At 40.3% G+C, this 17,970-nt stretch overlaps 1 protein-coding gene across 1 annotated transcript in view; it reads right to left on the bottom strand.

Moving 5' to 3' along the window:
• The window catches only part of SMARCA5 (SNF2 related chromatin remodeling ATPase 5), a 38,230-nt gene extending 32,386 nt beyond the window's left edge, over nucleotides 1-5,844 (bottom strand). The window contains exons 1-2 of the mRNA XM_090290416.1: nucleotides 5,227-5,844; nucleotides 1,839-1,913 (exon numbers count right to left, since the gene is read on the bottom strand). Of these exons, the coding sequence (XP_090146542.1) occupies nucleotides 1,839-1,913; nucleotides 5,227-5,403 (252 nt within the window). The 5' untranslated portion in view covers nucleotides 5,404-5,844. The remainder of the gene's footprint in view (nucleotides 1-1,838; nucleotides 1,914-5,226) is intronic.
• Nucleotides 5,845-17,970: the final 12,126 nt, after the last annotated feature.

Below are 17,970 nucleotides of genomic sequence, written 5' to 3'. Positions count from 1 at the left end.
GTTCTGGTACAATCAGCACTATTACTTCATGTCCTCAAAAGTACTCAGCATCTTGGGTTGAAGAATAAAGAGAGTGGATAGTTATCAAGAATTACGCATGGTTAGGAACTAGTAAATGACATGGGAACTTGCTTAGAAGAAAACTATTAAGTGAAGATGATGATGTTGAAAAAGGAAATATTAGAAGATTGAAAAACAAGAAATAAGAATGTGCAGTAAGGCCACCATGAAGATGAAAAGCATCATAAAATAAAAATAAATAAAAACTGAAAACCTTCAATATATCATCAGATCTGTCATAAATATTACTTTGCAAAAATATGAAGAGATTCAGAAGAGGTCAGATCATAAGAAAGGAGGTAAATAAAGAAACCAACGAAATAATCAATGCAAAAGAATACTGAAGCAGAGTGATGGGGAAAAGATGAGAAATATAGGGTGTGGCTAAAGTAGATTTACAGTTGCTCGTATGGAAAATAATACAATAATTAATAAATAATAATACAAGAATAAACTCGTTTTGTGTACTCACAACTGTGAACCTATTTTTGTCCACCCTGTACCTATGAGATTAAATTTGCAAGACCATTAAAATTATGAGGTGTCGTTATATACAGTTTGGGTATATATAAGAGAAACTTTCATTCACTGAAATGACACTAAGATGTGTGGGAGATAATGAATGCAGTTTTGGATATTACTAAGGAAGAGGTACCAAAGGGACTCCAACAAGCAAATGAAAACACAATGGTTGGAGGCATCTGGGCTACAAATAAATATGACGGATGAATACTAATGATAAGGATCAAAATGTTTAAGAAGGAAAGTTCAAAAAATAACCAAGGGCAAAGGATATTATCGAAGAAAAAAGGGTCTCTCAAGGAAAATAAAAAATTGTGAAGAGTGGTCAATAATGTCAAAGTCAAGTGAGATCAGGGAGAATAAAATGGGAAATTAAGCCACAGAATTGACAATTATATTCCCTAACACAGTGTCAGTAGCAGAATCTAAATTGTGAGAGTTAAAGGAATGAATGAAAAAAGTAGAGCTGGCCAATATCTTTTTCTTTAAATAAATTTGACAGCAAATAAAGGAGATGGGACAATTACAGGCATATACATATATAAAAAATACTAGAAATCATATACAATAATTTATATTTTAGTTATATGTATTATGCACACTGTGTGTTCATAAACTACATATCTTATATTTTTAAAGTTTTGAAGCTATTTAAGAGATTCGAAAATATTTAATGATCTTAAAGAAAATGTCAAAGGATAAGGAGAAAATAAGTTTCAAAAACTATTTGTTAAAATCTACTGTGTCAGATATTGTTTTGGGTGACAAAGACTAGAAGATTAAGACACTGTTCCTACCTTAAGGAGCATACTGTGTTGTGCTGTGGAGTGATGTTATTACTTAACACATGTTACTGAATGTGAATTTAAGTGTAAAGTTCTTTGTTAAGAACTGGTTAAGTCATGTGCAAAAAGTTTCCTAGAAGACATGAAATGTGAGCTGGGTCTTTAAGGATTCAGTATAACATCATGTTTTCTTTTGCAAATATCTTATGCATACTGAATGCTCTGGGTAAGGAGCATGTATTAATCTCTTAACACAATTCATGTAATTACATGATATATGAATTCATGCGATACTTCTATATTTGCTTTATATAGGCAAATAAGATACAAATGTTATAGTATTCCATGTTACACATATTTGAACTGGCTATCTGTGCCTCAATTATAAAAATTAAACATAGAAGTTTGGTACATGCAATCACCTAATAAAAAGCTATCATTATAGACTCTATTCATACAACTGGAACATACCATTTTTTCTTCATAGGTTGGATCTGGTTCTTGGATTTCTTTCGGCTTTCCAGGAGATGCATCATCAAATACGTCCTGGTAGAAGGGAAAATCATGGATTGTTTTTCAAGAATAGTGAAGAATGATTTCTGCCTAGACCACATCCTAAGTAATATACTCCTGTTCCAAACTTCCTACATGCTTTGGTACAAACCATTTAACCCAAATATGTAAACTGCATGGCTACCCAAGAATAAAAAGATTATCTACAACATCTTAGAAAAAATTACTTTCAGAAAATCTGTTTCTAAGAAAAAAATATTATGACAGAAAAAGACCCCAAAAAACCCCCTCAGTTCCCCAGAGGAAAAAAAAGAAAAAAATTATGAAATCAAATAAAATAGTATTAAAAGTGAAGAAAATGTTTCATTTTAATCATAAGATTGCAGTATCGACTGTGTTACTACAAAAATGGACCTCTGAAAAATAGTATTGTCACCCTGATTTCCATCTTCTAGAACATTATAAAAAATTTTTTTCATGTAGCGTAAGTTGAATACAATCTGATTCCTAAGTTGGTAATAAATGTGCCATTCTTGCAAATTTATTCACCCAGACATTAAAAATGCCACAAACCATACACACACACACACACACACACACACACACTCAACAGCAGCTTCTATACTGCTATATTGCAAAGTTCCAATCATCCACTCAGAAAAACATATGAACAGCTGGTGAATAAAGTTTAATTTTCAATAATAATGTACAAATCTGTGCTTGGTCATACATAGTATAATAGAGCTATCTATAATTAAGAAGTTGGGGGAAGGAGGCTAGTATAGTACTAGAATTAAGAGGTCAAGTGACCAAACTCAAGTCTTAACTTCATTGCTAACCTTTAGGCTCCTGTGAAACTCATCACAAATCTGGTCTCCACAGGTAAAAATAACAAACCCATCTACCTAGTCTACCTCACAAAATGGTACTTTGAAAAGCCATATACATCCTAAAGAAACCAAACAGTGCTTTCCAAAAGACCTTATTTCTTTCATAGTAAAAGAACACTTGGACTCCAGGACTTGAGGAGATATGACTCCTAGCAGGCAGTGTGCCTCTCCATCAATCTAATCAACAATGAGAGAGGAGGATGAACAAAGACAGGCTTCAACCACTTTGCCAAAAAGATCACAATAATAAACAAGAAAACAAGACTATCAGTACCAAACAAAAATAAAAAATTAACTGAATACACAGGAAAGCTAGCTATATTTCTTTAAAAGTCAGCTTTGTCAAAAAAACAAACAAACAAAAAAAACCCATGAATGCAAGATTTCATTTATTTTCTGATTTTGGAAAAAACCTGTCTTAAAATTCTGCTTTCAAACAAGAAAAAGGCATTAAATTTTTTTCTTTCAACTGTGAAATAGATTAAGATTGTCAGATATTATTACACATGTATGCCGAAACCTAGTTTTTACCAGTAAACGTCAAAGGTTTCTAAATTCAGTTAAAAAAAAAAAAAAGACTGAGGGTACATTTATTTTAAAAGACCCTCCCCCAGAATTACAATGTGGAAAGAAAAAAAAAATAACTAAAATTAGTCAGTTAAAAGAGATTGATCAAAGATAAAATTACTGATATTCCCATGCTAAGAAGCTAAAATAACTGTCATTCTACAGTAAATAAATTTTTAACGGGACAGGGTACAGTATGTTGGAAAGGGTCAGCATCGGAGCCAGATGCAGGTTCTCTGGCAGGTTCCACTTTCCTCAGAAGGCAAAGAAAAGTACCACGGACTTCACTGGGGACCTGTTATCAGATCAATAGTCACACTTGCACTCTAATTTGACTTTAATTCAAAAATAGCAACTGAACAAAATATTTAGTTTAGGCTTTAAATTACTGTTCTCCGATATTAAACCAGATCTCTAATGAGACATTAGTTATTATTCCAAAATTTGAGTGACAGACCCTTTTGAGAAACTAATGAGAACTATGAATATCACTTTGCAAAGAACGACTCATTTAGACATAATTTTAGTGTCACAGATTTTCAAGCCCCCTTACTCCAAGAAGGTTAAACAGCTGTGGCAAACAATCCAAAAAAAACCATTTGAAACCTTAAGGGGGAAAAAAAGGCTACAGGAGAAAGGAATTTGAAACAAATCTCCAATCGTTGAAAACTACAGAATATCAGGTGTTCAATTCTACTAAAATCTACCTCGACACTAAAAGTGCTTTCAAACACTAGCAACATAATGTCACGTCACCCTGAATTAGACTTATGGTGACCAAGTAAACTATTGCCCGAATGCTTCAATGGTAAACGGCACCACCGCTTCCTTCTTGCGTTAATTCTGCACCAAGGTTCGTTTTCAGAGCAGTATCACTACCTTCCGTCTATCCAAGGCCGGAAAAATCCCAGAACCCTTTGGGCTTAAAGCCTAAACAGATCGGAGGCCAAGAATAAAATTTGGAATGAGGAAGCACTTTGTTCCCAGACATCGCAAACCCTGGAGCGCACCCAGGAGGCCCCGCCGGGTGCACCGGGATCTTTCCCACCCCCGCCCCGCCCCAGCCCTCCCCACCCCCACCCCGGACCCCGAGGGCAGGCTCGCCCAGAGCTGCACCCATTTTCAAAAGAAGGCCAAGGCCCCCCGAAGAGGAACTGAGTTGGACTGCAAGCCAACCAACCGGCCCTGACCTACTAATTCATTCACCCACCCACCCATTCCCCCCTCACATCAGATGGGGGTCCAGGACAGCTGCCACAGCTTGGGGGCTCTCCCCCCGACCCAATGGAATAGTGCCTGGGAAGGGCTCCCTTCCCTCCACCGGAGCAGCTGCGCCTCGCTCATCCCCACGGCGCACTGGGCCATCCAGCTCTCGCCATTGTTTCCCACCCGGAACAGTTACTGCCCCCGCAAGGACTGTGATCAAGAAAAGGAGGCCCGCGTCCTGGGATGCGCAGCTTTTAAAGGTCTTCCCCACCCCACTCCCGTCTATCCCTCACTTCTAAGGGGACTCTCCCTCGCCCTTCCCCCAAGTTTAGTGGAACTACAACCTAGATTCGGACGTGGGGGAGGGAATCATGGGAGTCGGGGGGGAAAAACACAAACTAACCCTCTCCGCCTCAGTAATCAAGAACATGTGTTTCACAAGAGCGTTCGAAGATTTGGCAAGAGTCGCTAAAAACGCGAAGTGCCAGAGACCCATCGTCAGCCCGGGCAGGGTAGGCGCAGGACGCAAGAGCCAAAGCATCATTTCAGGTCCGAAGGGCCCGAGGCTGAGTCCGGGTGCAGAGCGGGGAAGCATATCTCCGCATCTGATCACCAAGAGGCAGGCGGGGAACGAGCTCCTGCTCCCCCCCGGTGCCCTTTCCCCAGCCAAAGGCCACCCTCACCTCCATCTCCGAGTCCGCAGGGCCGGCGCCGGCCTCGGAGGGAGCCGCCTGGGCCGCGATGCCCTCGGGGCCGCCTTTGTTGCTGCTGTTGCTCCCGCTGCTGGCGGCTGAGGCTGCGGGCTTGGAGGGCGCGCTCTCGGGAGGCGGGGATGGCGGAGGCTCGGCGGCGGACGACATGATCTTCTGTCTGCGTCACCCGCGGCTGCCGGAAGCCAGGCGCGGCAGGGACGAGGAGGCCTAGGCCTAGGGGGCCGCGTCGCAAGGGGCTGATGGAGGAATGAGAGATCTACCCGAACGCCCCTGCGCCGGGGCTCCACGACCAGCCTGATGCGAGCCCAGCAAGCTCCCCCTGGACTCTTCCTCCTCTTCCGCCGGGCTCAGGTTCGACTGGGGCTTACCTCACGGCGGGAATCACGTCGACGAGTGGGCGGGGTCACCCGGGTCACTGAGGTCAGGAAAGGCGGGCTGATTTACAGGAGGGCGGAGAGCAGCAGGTAAAGGAAAATAAAGCCAAAGAAAGACCGAGGCGAGGATCTAGATTCGTCACTCCGTCTTCTCTAGTCGATATTGTCTATCTCGCCAGCATCCAGGACATCTACCTACGCCACCGACTTCCAACCCTCGCGAGATTGATAGTTAGCTAATTGACTGGGTTCCGACTGCGCACGCGCATTCCTGACTTTTTTTATCTTGGCCACGCCCCCTAGGCCCCCCAGTGGCCTCTCGGGGCAGGAGTGGGCGGGGCCTCGATGGCAAGCCTGGTGACTTAAGTTTGTGCGTCAGATCCGTGGCCTGACGCGAGCGCAGTTTTACACGTGTTCGTAATGTTCCAGTGCCTTCTGCCGCGGTGTCTCCTTGGTCTCACTGGGTTGGTGTCGCTCCCCGGGAACTTGCGCAGGTTTGGGGTGGCCTAATGAAAGTCGGATGACTGCTGGCTTGAAACTTATGTCGCCTTTTAGAGGCGTGACGCCATGACGTTGACATCATGATTATTCCAAGTGACATTTCAGTGTTTTGTCGTTGTGTACAGGAGAATGCTCATTAGATTTTTAAAAAGTTTTTACATGTCATCTATTTCAGACATATACAAGTACTTTCTACTTCTCTTGCATACAGTTAGATACTTCCTCTGAATTCATATGCTGAAAGTAAGCACCCTGCCTTGTAGGTGAGAAACGTGCCTAACCAATAGGTTAGGAAGAGAGGCCATGGGTTGTATCTTTTCCTCAACCATCAAATGCAAGGACCAAAAAAAAAAAAAAAAAAAGCCCCTTTCAGGCCCTCTTGACCACCGCTGAGCACCAGCCCCTGAGCCCCAAGATAACAGCAAAACACTGAAGCCTGCACTGTCAGCCTGAAACCCCCTGACTACAACTAATGCCATGACTACCCAGCTACAACCTGCTCCCCCTTTTTTGATCCAATAAAATCTCACAGTCCCTAGCCCTCAGAGCTGGTGCATTTCTCTGCACCCAGCATTTTCTCTCTCTTGAGAAAGTAAAAATAAGACTTGGCTCTCTGCATTTTTTTTTTTCTCCTTGTGAATTCTCTCGCAGCCCGCATCACTGACAATCTTAACACCAAATATTAAATAAAAATGTACATTTCGTCTCTTCTCAGGAAGTGTCAACAGATAATCAGCACTAATGATCTGCACAGCTTTGGGTGCCTTCAGTACAGCCTTGTGCATCCTAGGTTCCAGTGCAGGCTTCAGAACTTAGCTGTGGGAATGCAGATGTTATATAACTTATCTGAAATCAGCTTTCTTTTTGTTATTGCAGGCATACCTCAAAGATATTGTTCAGTTCCAGAGAACCACAATAAAGTGAATATTGCGATAAAGTGAGTCACAAAAGTTTCTGGGTTTCACAGTGCACATAAAAGTGACGTTTATACTATACTGCAGTCTATTAAGTCTGCAATACTGCTATGTCTAAAAAACAATGTAAAATAGTTTTTTTGTTAAAACAATGTTAACCAGCATCTGAACCTTCGGGAAATCATAACCTTTTTGCTGGTGGAGGGTCTTGCCTCCATGTTGATGGCTGCTGATTGATCAGGGTGGTGGCTGCTGAAGTTTGGGGCAGCTCTGGCAATTTCTTAAAATAAGACATCAATACGATTTGCCCATCAGTTGACACTTCCTTTCACAAATAATTGCATGTGATGTTTTCTGATAGCATTTTACCCACAGAACTTTCAAAGAACTTCCTTCAGTCCTCTCAAACCCTGTTGCTGTTTGATCAAGTAAGTGTATGTGATATTCACCATTACAAATATAACGATAATAAAGTATTCAATATTGTGAGAATTACCAACATGTTACACAGTGACATAAAGTGAGCAAATGCTGTTGGGAAAACGACACCAAAAAACTTGCTTGACATAGGCTTGCCAGAAACCCTCAATTAAAAATAAAAAGGGACCCTGCCCCACCACCAGCAACACAGTATCTATAAAGTGCAGTAAAGTGAAGCGCAATAAAATGTAACCTGTATAGTTGTATAGTCGGCCTGCGAGCCAAGTGTCGCTGGTTCGATTCCCAGTCAGGGCACACGACTAGGTTGCACGTCAGGTCCCCAGTTGGGGACGCAAGTGAGAGGCAACCACACAGTGATGTTTCTCTCCCTCTCTTTCTCCTTTCCCCCCCTCTCTAAAAATAAATAAACAAATAATTAAATTAAAAAAAAATAACCTGTATATTATCCTAACACTATATTGGATAATATTCTTATAATAATGTTGTAAGAATTAAGACAATGCATGTAGGGTGTTTACTATGGTGCCCAACATATAGTGAGCTCTGGGTTCAGGTGTTAAATGTTCTTATCCTGAAGTCTCATGAGCCGAAGGGTCAGAGTGTATAGTTGGAGGAAGGGGAACCTAATGGTTTTACAGTGAGGAGGATGGTAAGGGGAATAGTGTCAAGAAAACACTAGAAGGAATTAGTGCTTTAAGTATGTTCTCAGAAATAGAACCCAACAATGTAAGGCCATGTTAGTGTTCTATCTCAAATATGCAGTTATATAGGTTTAAAACTAAAATTCCTTTTGTTAGAGTTAGTGTGCTAGAACAAACAGCATGTGCTGTACTGACTAGGGTACAAATAGGGGCAAAGAGATAGTGCCAGAGGACAAAAGATGCCAAAGAGCCAGGACCATCTCAGCATTTTGGCCTTGAATGGGAACAGAAAGGAGTAAAGGTAATCAAGGACAAAGTAAGAATGCTGGGCCTCTGTTCATTACATACTTATTTTATTTTGTGAAAGCCTAGGAAAATAAAGACTGGCTAATACATTGCAACAATAAAGCACTATTGAGTTTGTATCTAAGAATGGGAATTTCCAACACTGGATGAACAGTGATCACATCTTTTATGAATCTTTTTCAGAATTCTCCTATATAGGTTATTTGCCCCGTAAGGGGATTTCGATTAAAGGAAAACATTATACTCAATGAATAAGGCTTACATGTATTGTATCTGTTGAGTATATATACATGTAGGCACTTAAAGTTGCCTTTTCCTTACTGTTTACAATTAAAAGTTAAAGTTCTCTGTGCATCTCCTTCCTGCTTATTAAAAATATTTTCTTCTTTATTAAATTGGTTCTAGGTTAAATACTCCTAGGAACTCAAATATTAAATTTTAACTACCACCACAACTGAAATATTTTCAAAGGAATTAACTGTAGCCAAAGCTATGATTAAGAAATTTTCTTTAATCACACAGTTTTACAAGGTGAGAGTCGTCGTCGTCGGCAGCCGTCCGTCTCGAGAGACAATGGTGTAGCTTCTTAAGAGTCTATCTGCACCGCCGAGAATGGTTGTGCAGTCCGACTCGGGAGTGACACGGTATCTGTCTCCTCCCGTGTTGAATCGACATCTTGCGATGACGCTGGAGTGTCCTCTCCAGTGAAGCTGAAGCTACAGAGCCTCGAGAGACGATGGTGTAGCTTCTTAAGAGTCTATCTGCACCGCCGAGAATGGCTGTGCAGTCCGACTCGGGAGTGACACGGTATCTGTCTCCTCCCGTGTTGAATCGACATCTTGCGATGACGCTGGAGTGTCCTCTCCAGTGAAGCTGAAGCTACAGAGCCTGGGCAGGGTGATATGGAGGGTCTGCTGTTGCCCATGCAGCAGACCCCCCCTCTCTTCGCAGCTGAAGGATCCAAGGGAAAGACGGAGTCAATACAGCTTGGCTTCAGGTGCGCCGCAGGAGTTGCCGGTGTTGACTACAACGTCAAACCGCCTTAGGGACTCCGGCTCCGGATTTTCTGTCGGGGTTTACTCCCTTAGCCTTTCCCCTGAAGAGGTATGACGCAAGGCAGCGGAGGTTTTTTGGAATCAGAGTTTTCCTTCTCTGATGTGCCCTGACTGGAAGATCGAACCAGTGACACTTAGCTCGCAGGCCGACGCTCAATCCACTGAGCCAAACCAGCCAGGGGTAAGGTGAGAGTAAGAAAGACAAAATCCAGAATGCAAGAGGGTTGGCCCCTGTGTCAGTTTTCAAATAGACTCAAGCCCCTCCGACAATTTGAAAAAGATAAATTTAGTAGAGAGAATTAAGGAACTTACAATCACTGATGGGTGAATGATTCTCAGAACAATGTCACAGAATTGCCAGACATGGGAAAAATCAGTAATCCAGTTCAGGAACCCTGCATACCAATGGTTGAATCCAGGATCACGTGCTCATAACTACATGAAGTTGCAGAATATACCACCTCATTTCTTAACACTCAGCTCTGCCCTTTGTGAAAGCTGGCCTCAAAGATGTTCCTGGTGATCCTCCTGGTTGTTCATGTCCATGTAAATCTGCTTCCACAGTGGATCAGGAGTGGACTGCATGACCCAGAATGCTGAAAGGAATGGAGAAGGGGATGATGGACTGAGCCATGGAGGAGCGAGCGGGAGTGACCACTGAATAAGAGGAGATGACCAGGAGTCACAAGATTATAGCAACAGGAAGGGTGGTGTCTGGAGCTCCCAAATTGCTAGAGTTTGGGGAGAAGGAAGAACTTATCTGAAGCAGAATTGGAGAGAAAGAGGACTCACTTCTGCTCCCAGGGCCTGGGGTATGACAGGAAATAGCTCCACTTGAAGTAATTGGGGAAGTAGTATCCTCAGGGGAGCCCACGTTCTATCAAGGGAGCTTGGGCATAAAGTCAAGATCAAAGTTTTGTAAGAGAACCAGGTTGGGGAAAGGGAAAGGGCTGGGAGACTGTGGCAGTGGACAGGATGATCGTTTTGGGGTTGGAGAACTGGAGTGATGGATGACGGGACTTCAGGTACCAAGGCTGCCACTGTGGCTGCAGTGGTGTTGGTGACCTGGCAAAGTGAAGTCCTGGGGAGGACACTTCCTTCCTCCTGCTGTAAGCCCCCGAATTATCATTTCAGCTCAGAAGGCTCCCATCTTTGCAGTTGAAAAAGGAAAACAAGTGGATGTTTGTGGCAGCATTATTTATGATAGCCAGAGTGGAAATGACCCAAACTTCCATCAACTGACAACAATGGAATATTACTCAGCTTTAAAAACCAGTGAAGTACTGAAACATGTTACATCATGACTGAGCCTTGTACACATTAAGCTAAGTGAAAAGAAGAAAGTCACAAAAGACCACACCACATGTCATATGACTCCATTTATATTAAATTTCTAGAAAAGGGGAATCTATAGGGACAAAAGTGGACCGTAATTCCATGCAAGGATATTCATTAATTTATTCCACTTTTCACCAAGACTGACCTAGTAGATTCGGTCTTATACACAAGAGGGTGCTGTCCACCAAATAACAAATTTGTTAGTAGCCTCTGGAAGTATGCAAATATAATCTCAGGGGAAAAAGTATTGTCAAAAAAACCTGACATTTAGAATCTAACATATGTAAATTAATACATATGAATTCACTTATGAGTGCACAATATCTGGAAGGACAACATGGGCATGGATGAGAGGATACTTTTATATAATATTTTATGCTTTTTATAGTTTGAGACATGATTGTGTTTATTCAAAATGTTATGTAGAAAAAACCGTTTTGGGAGGGCATAAGGGAACTAAATGATAATGGGAAAATACAATAAAAAATAAATAAAATGAAAAAAGAAAAAACCTTATAAGGAAACTTTTGTTTATTGAGACTAATATATAAATTTGATAAAAGGAATGTGGAAAATATATGCAAAATATAAGGAGATTATTTTTTAATGTTTTTAAAAATGGTTGCCAATACATACTAATAGCTTTTAAAAAATATATTCTTCTAATGAACTCAAGGATTTCCCCATGTATTATTTATTCTTACCATTCTGTTCTTTCTCTCTCTCCTTCCATTCTTCCTTCCTTCCTCTCCACCTTCTTTCCTTTTCTTTTTCTTTGTTTCCAGGTGTAGGAAAGATCATATCACTGTTCAATTGTTTTTCAATTTTCTACTATCAAACTCTCCAATAGAAAGTTAAAACAATATTATAACTCACCACCTTGGGAACAATTATTACAATTATTAATATTTTGTTTTATTTGTTTAAACCTATTTCTCTCCATATATATGTATTGTAAGCATTTTTTTTCTAGATTTTTTTTTAGGTGGTCTTTCTTCACATGAGCTAACCCTAAATATTTCAGCATGCGTCTATCTGATGACAGATATTCAACTACATCACCATAATACTGTTATCTCACCTGAGGAAATTAAGAGTAATTCTTTAATATAATTTATTATTTAGTTCATTTAAAATGTTTTATTTTTGTCTAAAATGTCTCATGTATGTTTACACATAGTATTGTGGCTATTTCTCCTTAGTCTCTATTGTTCTAAAGCATTCCCTCCTTTTTTTTTATGACTGATTTTTCTTTTTTATGGAAACCAGGCAAGTTGTCTTATATGGAATATTCTATATTTTGCCTGATTGTTTCTGAGCACTATCATTTATTTTTCTTTTTTAAAGATTTTGTTTATTTATTTTTAGAGAGAGGAAGGGAAAGAGAAAGAGAGGGAGAGAAACATCAATGTGTGGTTGCCTCTTACGTGCCCCCAACTGGGCACCTGGTCCACAACCTAGGCATGTGCCCTGACTGGGAATTGAACCAGTGACCCTTTGGTTCACGGGCTGGCACTCAATCCACTGAGCCACAGCAGCCAAGACACTGAGCACTAACATTTAAATTGTTCCTCTGTCCTCTAGAAGTTAGATTCAGGTTTAAATTTTTTAACAATAGTCTATTTTCAACATTTTTATAAAGAAAGAAAACACAGAAGAGCACAAAACAAAAATATGCAGCACAGTGAGTTATTAAAAAATAAACACGACCATATAAGCACTGTTCAGGTCAATAAAAAGAGCATTGCCAGAACCCCAGAAATCCCCATCTATCCCTTCACAGCAATTTGCTCTTTACCCAACATGATCACTATTCTTTTTATGAAAATTGATTTCTTTCTTTATAGTTTTACAATCTAAGTATACAGTAAATGCCTTGATTTAGTTTCATTTTTGAACTTTATGAGTAAAATCATGTATCAAGCAATCTTTCATGTCCAGCTTCTTTTAGTCAACATTGTATTTTTGAGATTTTTAAAAAAATTATATATATATATATATATATATATATATATATATATATATTTTAGAGAGTGGGGAAGGTAGTGAGAAATAGAGAGAGCAACGTCACTGGGTGGTTGCCTCTCACACACCCCCAACCAGGGACTGGCCCATAACCCAGGCATGTGCCCTGACTCAGAATTGAATCGGTGACCCTTTGGTTTGTACATCAGCACTCAGTCCACTGAGCCTCACCAGCCAGGGCTGTGAGATCTTCTGTATGCAGGTGAATAGCTATAGCTCAGTCATGTACATTGCTTAATTGTAAGAATGTAACATAATTTATCTTTTCCACTGTTGATAAGCTTTTGGGTTATTTTGCATGTTTGGTTTTTATAAAAAATACTACCACAGACTTCCGGCCAAGATGGAGGCGCAGAAGACATGCTGTGTCTCCCCCCACCACTAAGAAGGAATACAACTACCTCAAAACCAGAGACAACCAGAAGTTCCAGAAAATCAAGCTGCATGGAAGTCCAACAAACAGATATATATATAAAAAAAAAACCATACTCATCGAGACAGGTAGGATGGGCGAAGCCAGGGCAGAGAGGACGTGGTGTGGTGGTGGCAGTGGCAGCAGCGGGCTGGTGGAAAGCCCAGTCACTCGTTTTTAAAAGTCAGGAGGGACACCTGCGGAGTGTTCCCAGCTCCTGATGAGAACACACAGCTCACCGTCCCAACGCCAGGAAAAATCAAGCCTCATTGCTTCTGACTGTGCAAACCAGTGGGGGTTGGGGTGGAGGAAGAAACTGCCCCTCTCTCAGTAAAGCCCGCTTGTTTAAAGGGCCCCCATGGTCCCAGAACATCCGCAGATGCACCCACTCTGGAAATAACGGCCAGGGCGACAGCTAGAGAGGCACCAGTCCCATACATAATGGGGAGAAGTGCCTGGAAAAGGGGAAAGTGCTGAGCAAGTGGCATTGTTTCCTCTCACCCCCTCCCCCACATACAGCGCCACAACGTGATGAAACGGGTCGCCCTGTACTGAGAAATTCCTAAGGTTCCACCCCTTACAACATAACAGGAGCGACAGCTCTAACTAAGACACAAAGGCAAACAAACACAGGAGCCTGTCAAGCTGAGGAGACGGAAAATTATGGCTCAAAATGGGGAATGGATCAAAGTTCCTGTGGGACAACTAAGCAATGAGGAGATAGCCAACCTATCAGATGCAGAATTCAAAACACTGATGATAAAGATGCTCACAGACTTGACAGATATTATTAACTATGGCAAATGCATAAGGGAAGACGTGAAGGCTATGCTAAATGAAATGAAGGAAAATCCACAAGAAAACAATGGTGAAGGAAAGGAAACTGAGGTTCAAATCAATGATTTGGAACAAAAGGAAGAAAAAAACAGTCAACCAGTACAGAATGAGGAAACAAGAATTGAAAAAAATGAGGAGAGGCTTAGGAACCTCTGGGACAACTTTAAACATGCCAACATCCGAATCATAGGGGTGCCAGAAGGAGAAGAGGAAGAGCAAGAAATTGAAAACTTATATGAAAAAATAATGAAGGAAAACTTCCCAAATTTGGCAAAGGAAATAGACATAAAAGTCCAGGAAGCAGCGAGTCCCAAATGAGCTAGACCCAAAGAGGACTACACCAAGACATATCATAATTAAAATTCCAAAGGTTCAAGATAAAGTGAGAATCTTAAAAGCAGCAAGAGAAAAAACAGAGAGTTACATACAAAGGGGTGCCTATAAGACTGTCAGCTGACCTCTCAAAAGAAGCTTTGCAGGCAAGAAGGGGCTGGCAAGCAGTATTCAATGTGATGAAAAGCAAGGACCTACAACCAAGATTACTCTATTCAGCAAAGCTATCATTTAGAATGGAAGGGCATATGAAGTGCTTCCCAGACAAGGTGAAGCTAAAGGAGTTCATTATCACCAAGCCATTATTATGTGAAATGTTAAAGGTACTTATTTAAGAAAAAGAAGATCAAAACTATGAACACTAAAATGACAACAAACTCACAACTATCAACAACTGAATCTAAAAAAATAAAAACAAAATCCAACTAAGCAAACCAGAATGGGAACAGAATCATAGGTATGGGGATCATTTGGAGGGTTATCAACTGGGAGGGGGAAGGGGAGAAATGGGGAAATGGTGCAGGGATTAAGAAGCATAATTGGGACCTGGCTGCTGTGGTTTAGTGGATTGAGTGTCGGCCTGTTAACCAAGTGTCACTGGTTCGATTCCCAGCCAGGGCACATGACTAGGTTGCACGTCAGGTCCCCGGTTGGGACGCGAGTGAGAGGCAACCACACAGTGATGCTTCTCTCCCTCTCTTTCTCCTTTCCCCCCTCTCTAAAAATAAATAAACAAACAAACAAATAAATAATTTTTTTAAAAGTTTAAAAAAAAGCATAATTGGTTGGTACAAAATAGATTGGGGGAAGTTAAGAATAATTTAGGAAAGGGTGAAGCTAAACAACTGGTATGCATTACCCATGGACATGAACTAGGAGGGGTGGGATTGCTGGGGTAAGGGGTTACTGGGAAGAGGGGAGCAAAGGGGAAAAAAATTGAGACTATTGTAACAACATAATCAATAAAATATACTTTAAAAAATGCTACCACAGACATTCTTGTGTATGTCTCTTTGTACAAATAAGCATGCATATCAGTCAGGCTGATACTAAGAAATATAATTATTGGGCACAGGACATTTATATGTAACATATGTAAAAAATGAGTCAGAGTAGTTGTATCAGTTTGAACTTCCACTAGCGCTGTATGAGAATACCTGTTTCTACACATCCTTGGCAACACATGGTATTGGCAGTCTTTAATTTTAATCATTTTATTGGATGTACAGTATTATGACTATGGTTTTAATTTGCATTTCTCCATTACTAGGAAGGCTGAACCATTTTGTATATTTGAGCCTTTTAATGTATTTTTGTGAAAATTCTGTTCATTTGTCTCCTCCTTCCCTTTTTGGAATACTGCATTTTTTAATGATCTATTGTTCTGAATATATTTATTAGGGTTATAAGACCTTTGTCAATTATATGAGTTGCAAATATAACCCAGACTGTTTTGACTGTCATAATGGTGTTTATATCATCTTGATATAATCCAATCTATCCATTATTTCTTTTTGACTCATCCTTTTTTTGGTTAAGAAATCTTCCCTTTCTCCAAATCATGGTTAAAATCCTGTATTAACTGTGTTGCTCTGCCTTTCACAATGTCTACAGGTTAAAGGGAACTGATATTTGCTTGTGATGTGAGCTAGAAGTCAGTGTTCTTTTACTTATTTATATGGATATCCAGTTTACCCTCCGCAATTTATTGAAAATAACATTATTTTTCTACTGCTGTGCAGAGCTACCTTGTCATAAGTATCCATATGTGTGTTTGTTGTTCTCTGTGCATTGCCTTCCTGCTTGTGAAAAATATTTTCTTCTTTGTTGAATTGATTCTAGGTTAAATACTCCTGGGAACCCACATATTATGATCCAAGGTTAAAATTTAAATACCACCACCGTGAAATATTTTCAAAGAATTAGCTGCAGCCAAAGCTATGATTAAGAAATTTGGAGGTAGCCTTTGCTCGAAAGATTGAAATTAAGATTAAAGATCTGCCTCAAACATTACTCATAAGAAAGTGGGAGTGGCCACATCATTATCAGTTAAGGTAGACTTCAGAGCAAAGAAAAAGTGGAAGGACCCTAATTAAACCAAGTGAAGGGGAATTGGGTCTCCTAAATAGTTGGTCTTCCTTTTGTTTTAGAGGTCTTTTCTGCTGGAGAAAGACACTTGAAGATTATTATTCTATATTATAAATGGCTACATATGTATGTAAAACTTAACCCATCCTCCATTGTTGGATATGCTTCTAATTTCTTGGAGATAAATTTTTGTGCACACCTTTGATGCTTCAGGGCTAACTCCTTGAAATGCAATTCCTGGGTTAAAGGTTAAGTACAGTTGCAAGACTTGAAGATTGTACTGACCAAGTGCTGTTTAGAAAAGTTGTACCAAATTATGGTCTGGTCCCACTGGTAGATATGACAGTCTTCTACTCTCCATCCCTGTATTGGATATTATCACTGAGTGTTTTAACATATTTGAAGGGATATTATGCAGTCTTCAAAGATGACAATTCAGATCCTTAACACCTGGGAAAATAGTTATGACAGTAGCCAATGCAAAAAGCAGAATCCAACTACACATTCAAAGATAGGGAAGAACACAGCTTGTGGGCATTCTTCCTCTTCTTTCTCTTCAATTTTTTTCAATTACCAGGGTTTACAATATGAGAGTAAGAAAAAAAATCCAAAATGCAAGAGGCTTGGCTCCTCTGTCAATTTTCAGACCCAAGCCCCTCCAGTAATTTTAAGCAAAGATGAATTTAATGTAGAGAATTAAGGAATTTATAACCACTGACGGGTGTGAGGGTCCTTTAGGAACGATTCTTAGAACATTGCCACAGAACTGCCAGACATTGGAACGATCAGGGATCCAGTTCAGGAAACCCCCATACCAATGGTCAAGTCCAGGATCACATGATCATAGATAGCCACATGAGAGTGCAGGATATACCACCTCCACTCTTAACACATTGTTGACCGGCAATTTTACACAGAAGCTATCTCATGTCACCGGCTATTATTTCATAATGGAGTATGAAAGTGACACACTCTAATAAAACTTCAGTATACTTTATTTATACATTAGGAATTGAAATGAAACTTTTTAAGTATCTTCTACATAAATTTTAATAATTTTTTTTGGTATGATAAACTATATAGCAATCACCTACGTGCAATGGTACACAACAGGTTTTGCAAATATATCTGGTTTCACTGCGCTTCCCTTTTGAAGAGCATACTCTGCATGTTCTGGTTGGATTCATTTTTAGGCCAGTGACTATTTTTTCTAAAACATCGTCTTTTAGTTGTTCTGAGAGCCTGTGAAGTGTTTCTTGACTCTTGATATTTTGACGATCTTTCTTTTGGTAGCTCATTGTTGGTAGTGAGAGAGAATTACTTACTATCCGCTATCATTTATTATTTCACACATACTATCCATAAAGATAAAAATGATGTAGGTTTCTTCAGCATGTCCCATGGCACCTAGCATGATGCCATGTGTAGCAGCTACTCTAGTGAAATGAG

The sequence above is a fragment of the Furipterus horrens genome, unplaced genomic scaffold (genome assembly GCF_987537825.1).
Source record: "Furipterus horrens unplaced genomic scaffold, mFurHor1.1.pri manual_scaffold_10, whole genome shotgun sequence".
Classification (NCBI taxonomy): domain Eukaryota; kingdom Metazoa; phylum Chordata; class Mammalia; order Chiroptera; family Furipteridae; genus Furipterus; species Furipterus horrens.
Note: the sequence above shows the minus strand (reverse complement) of the source record. Positions and strands in the feature narration are given on the sequence as shown.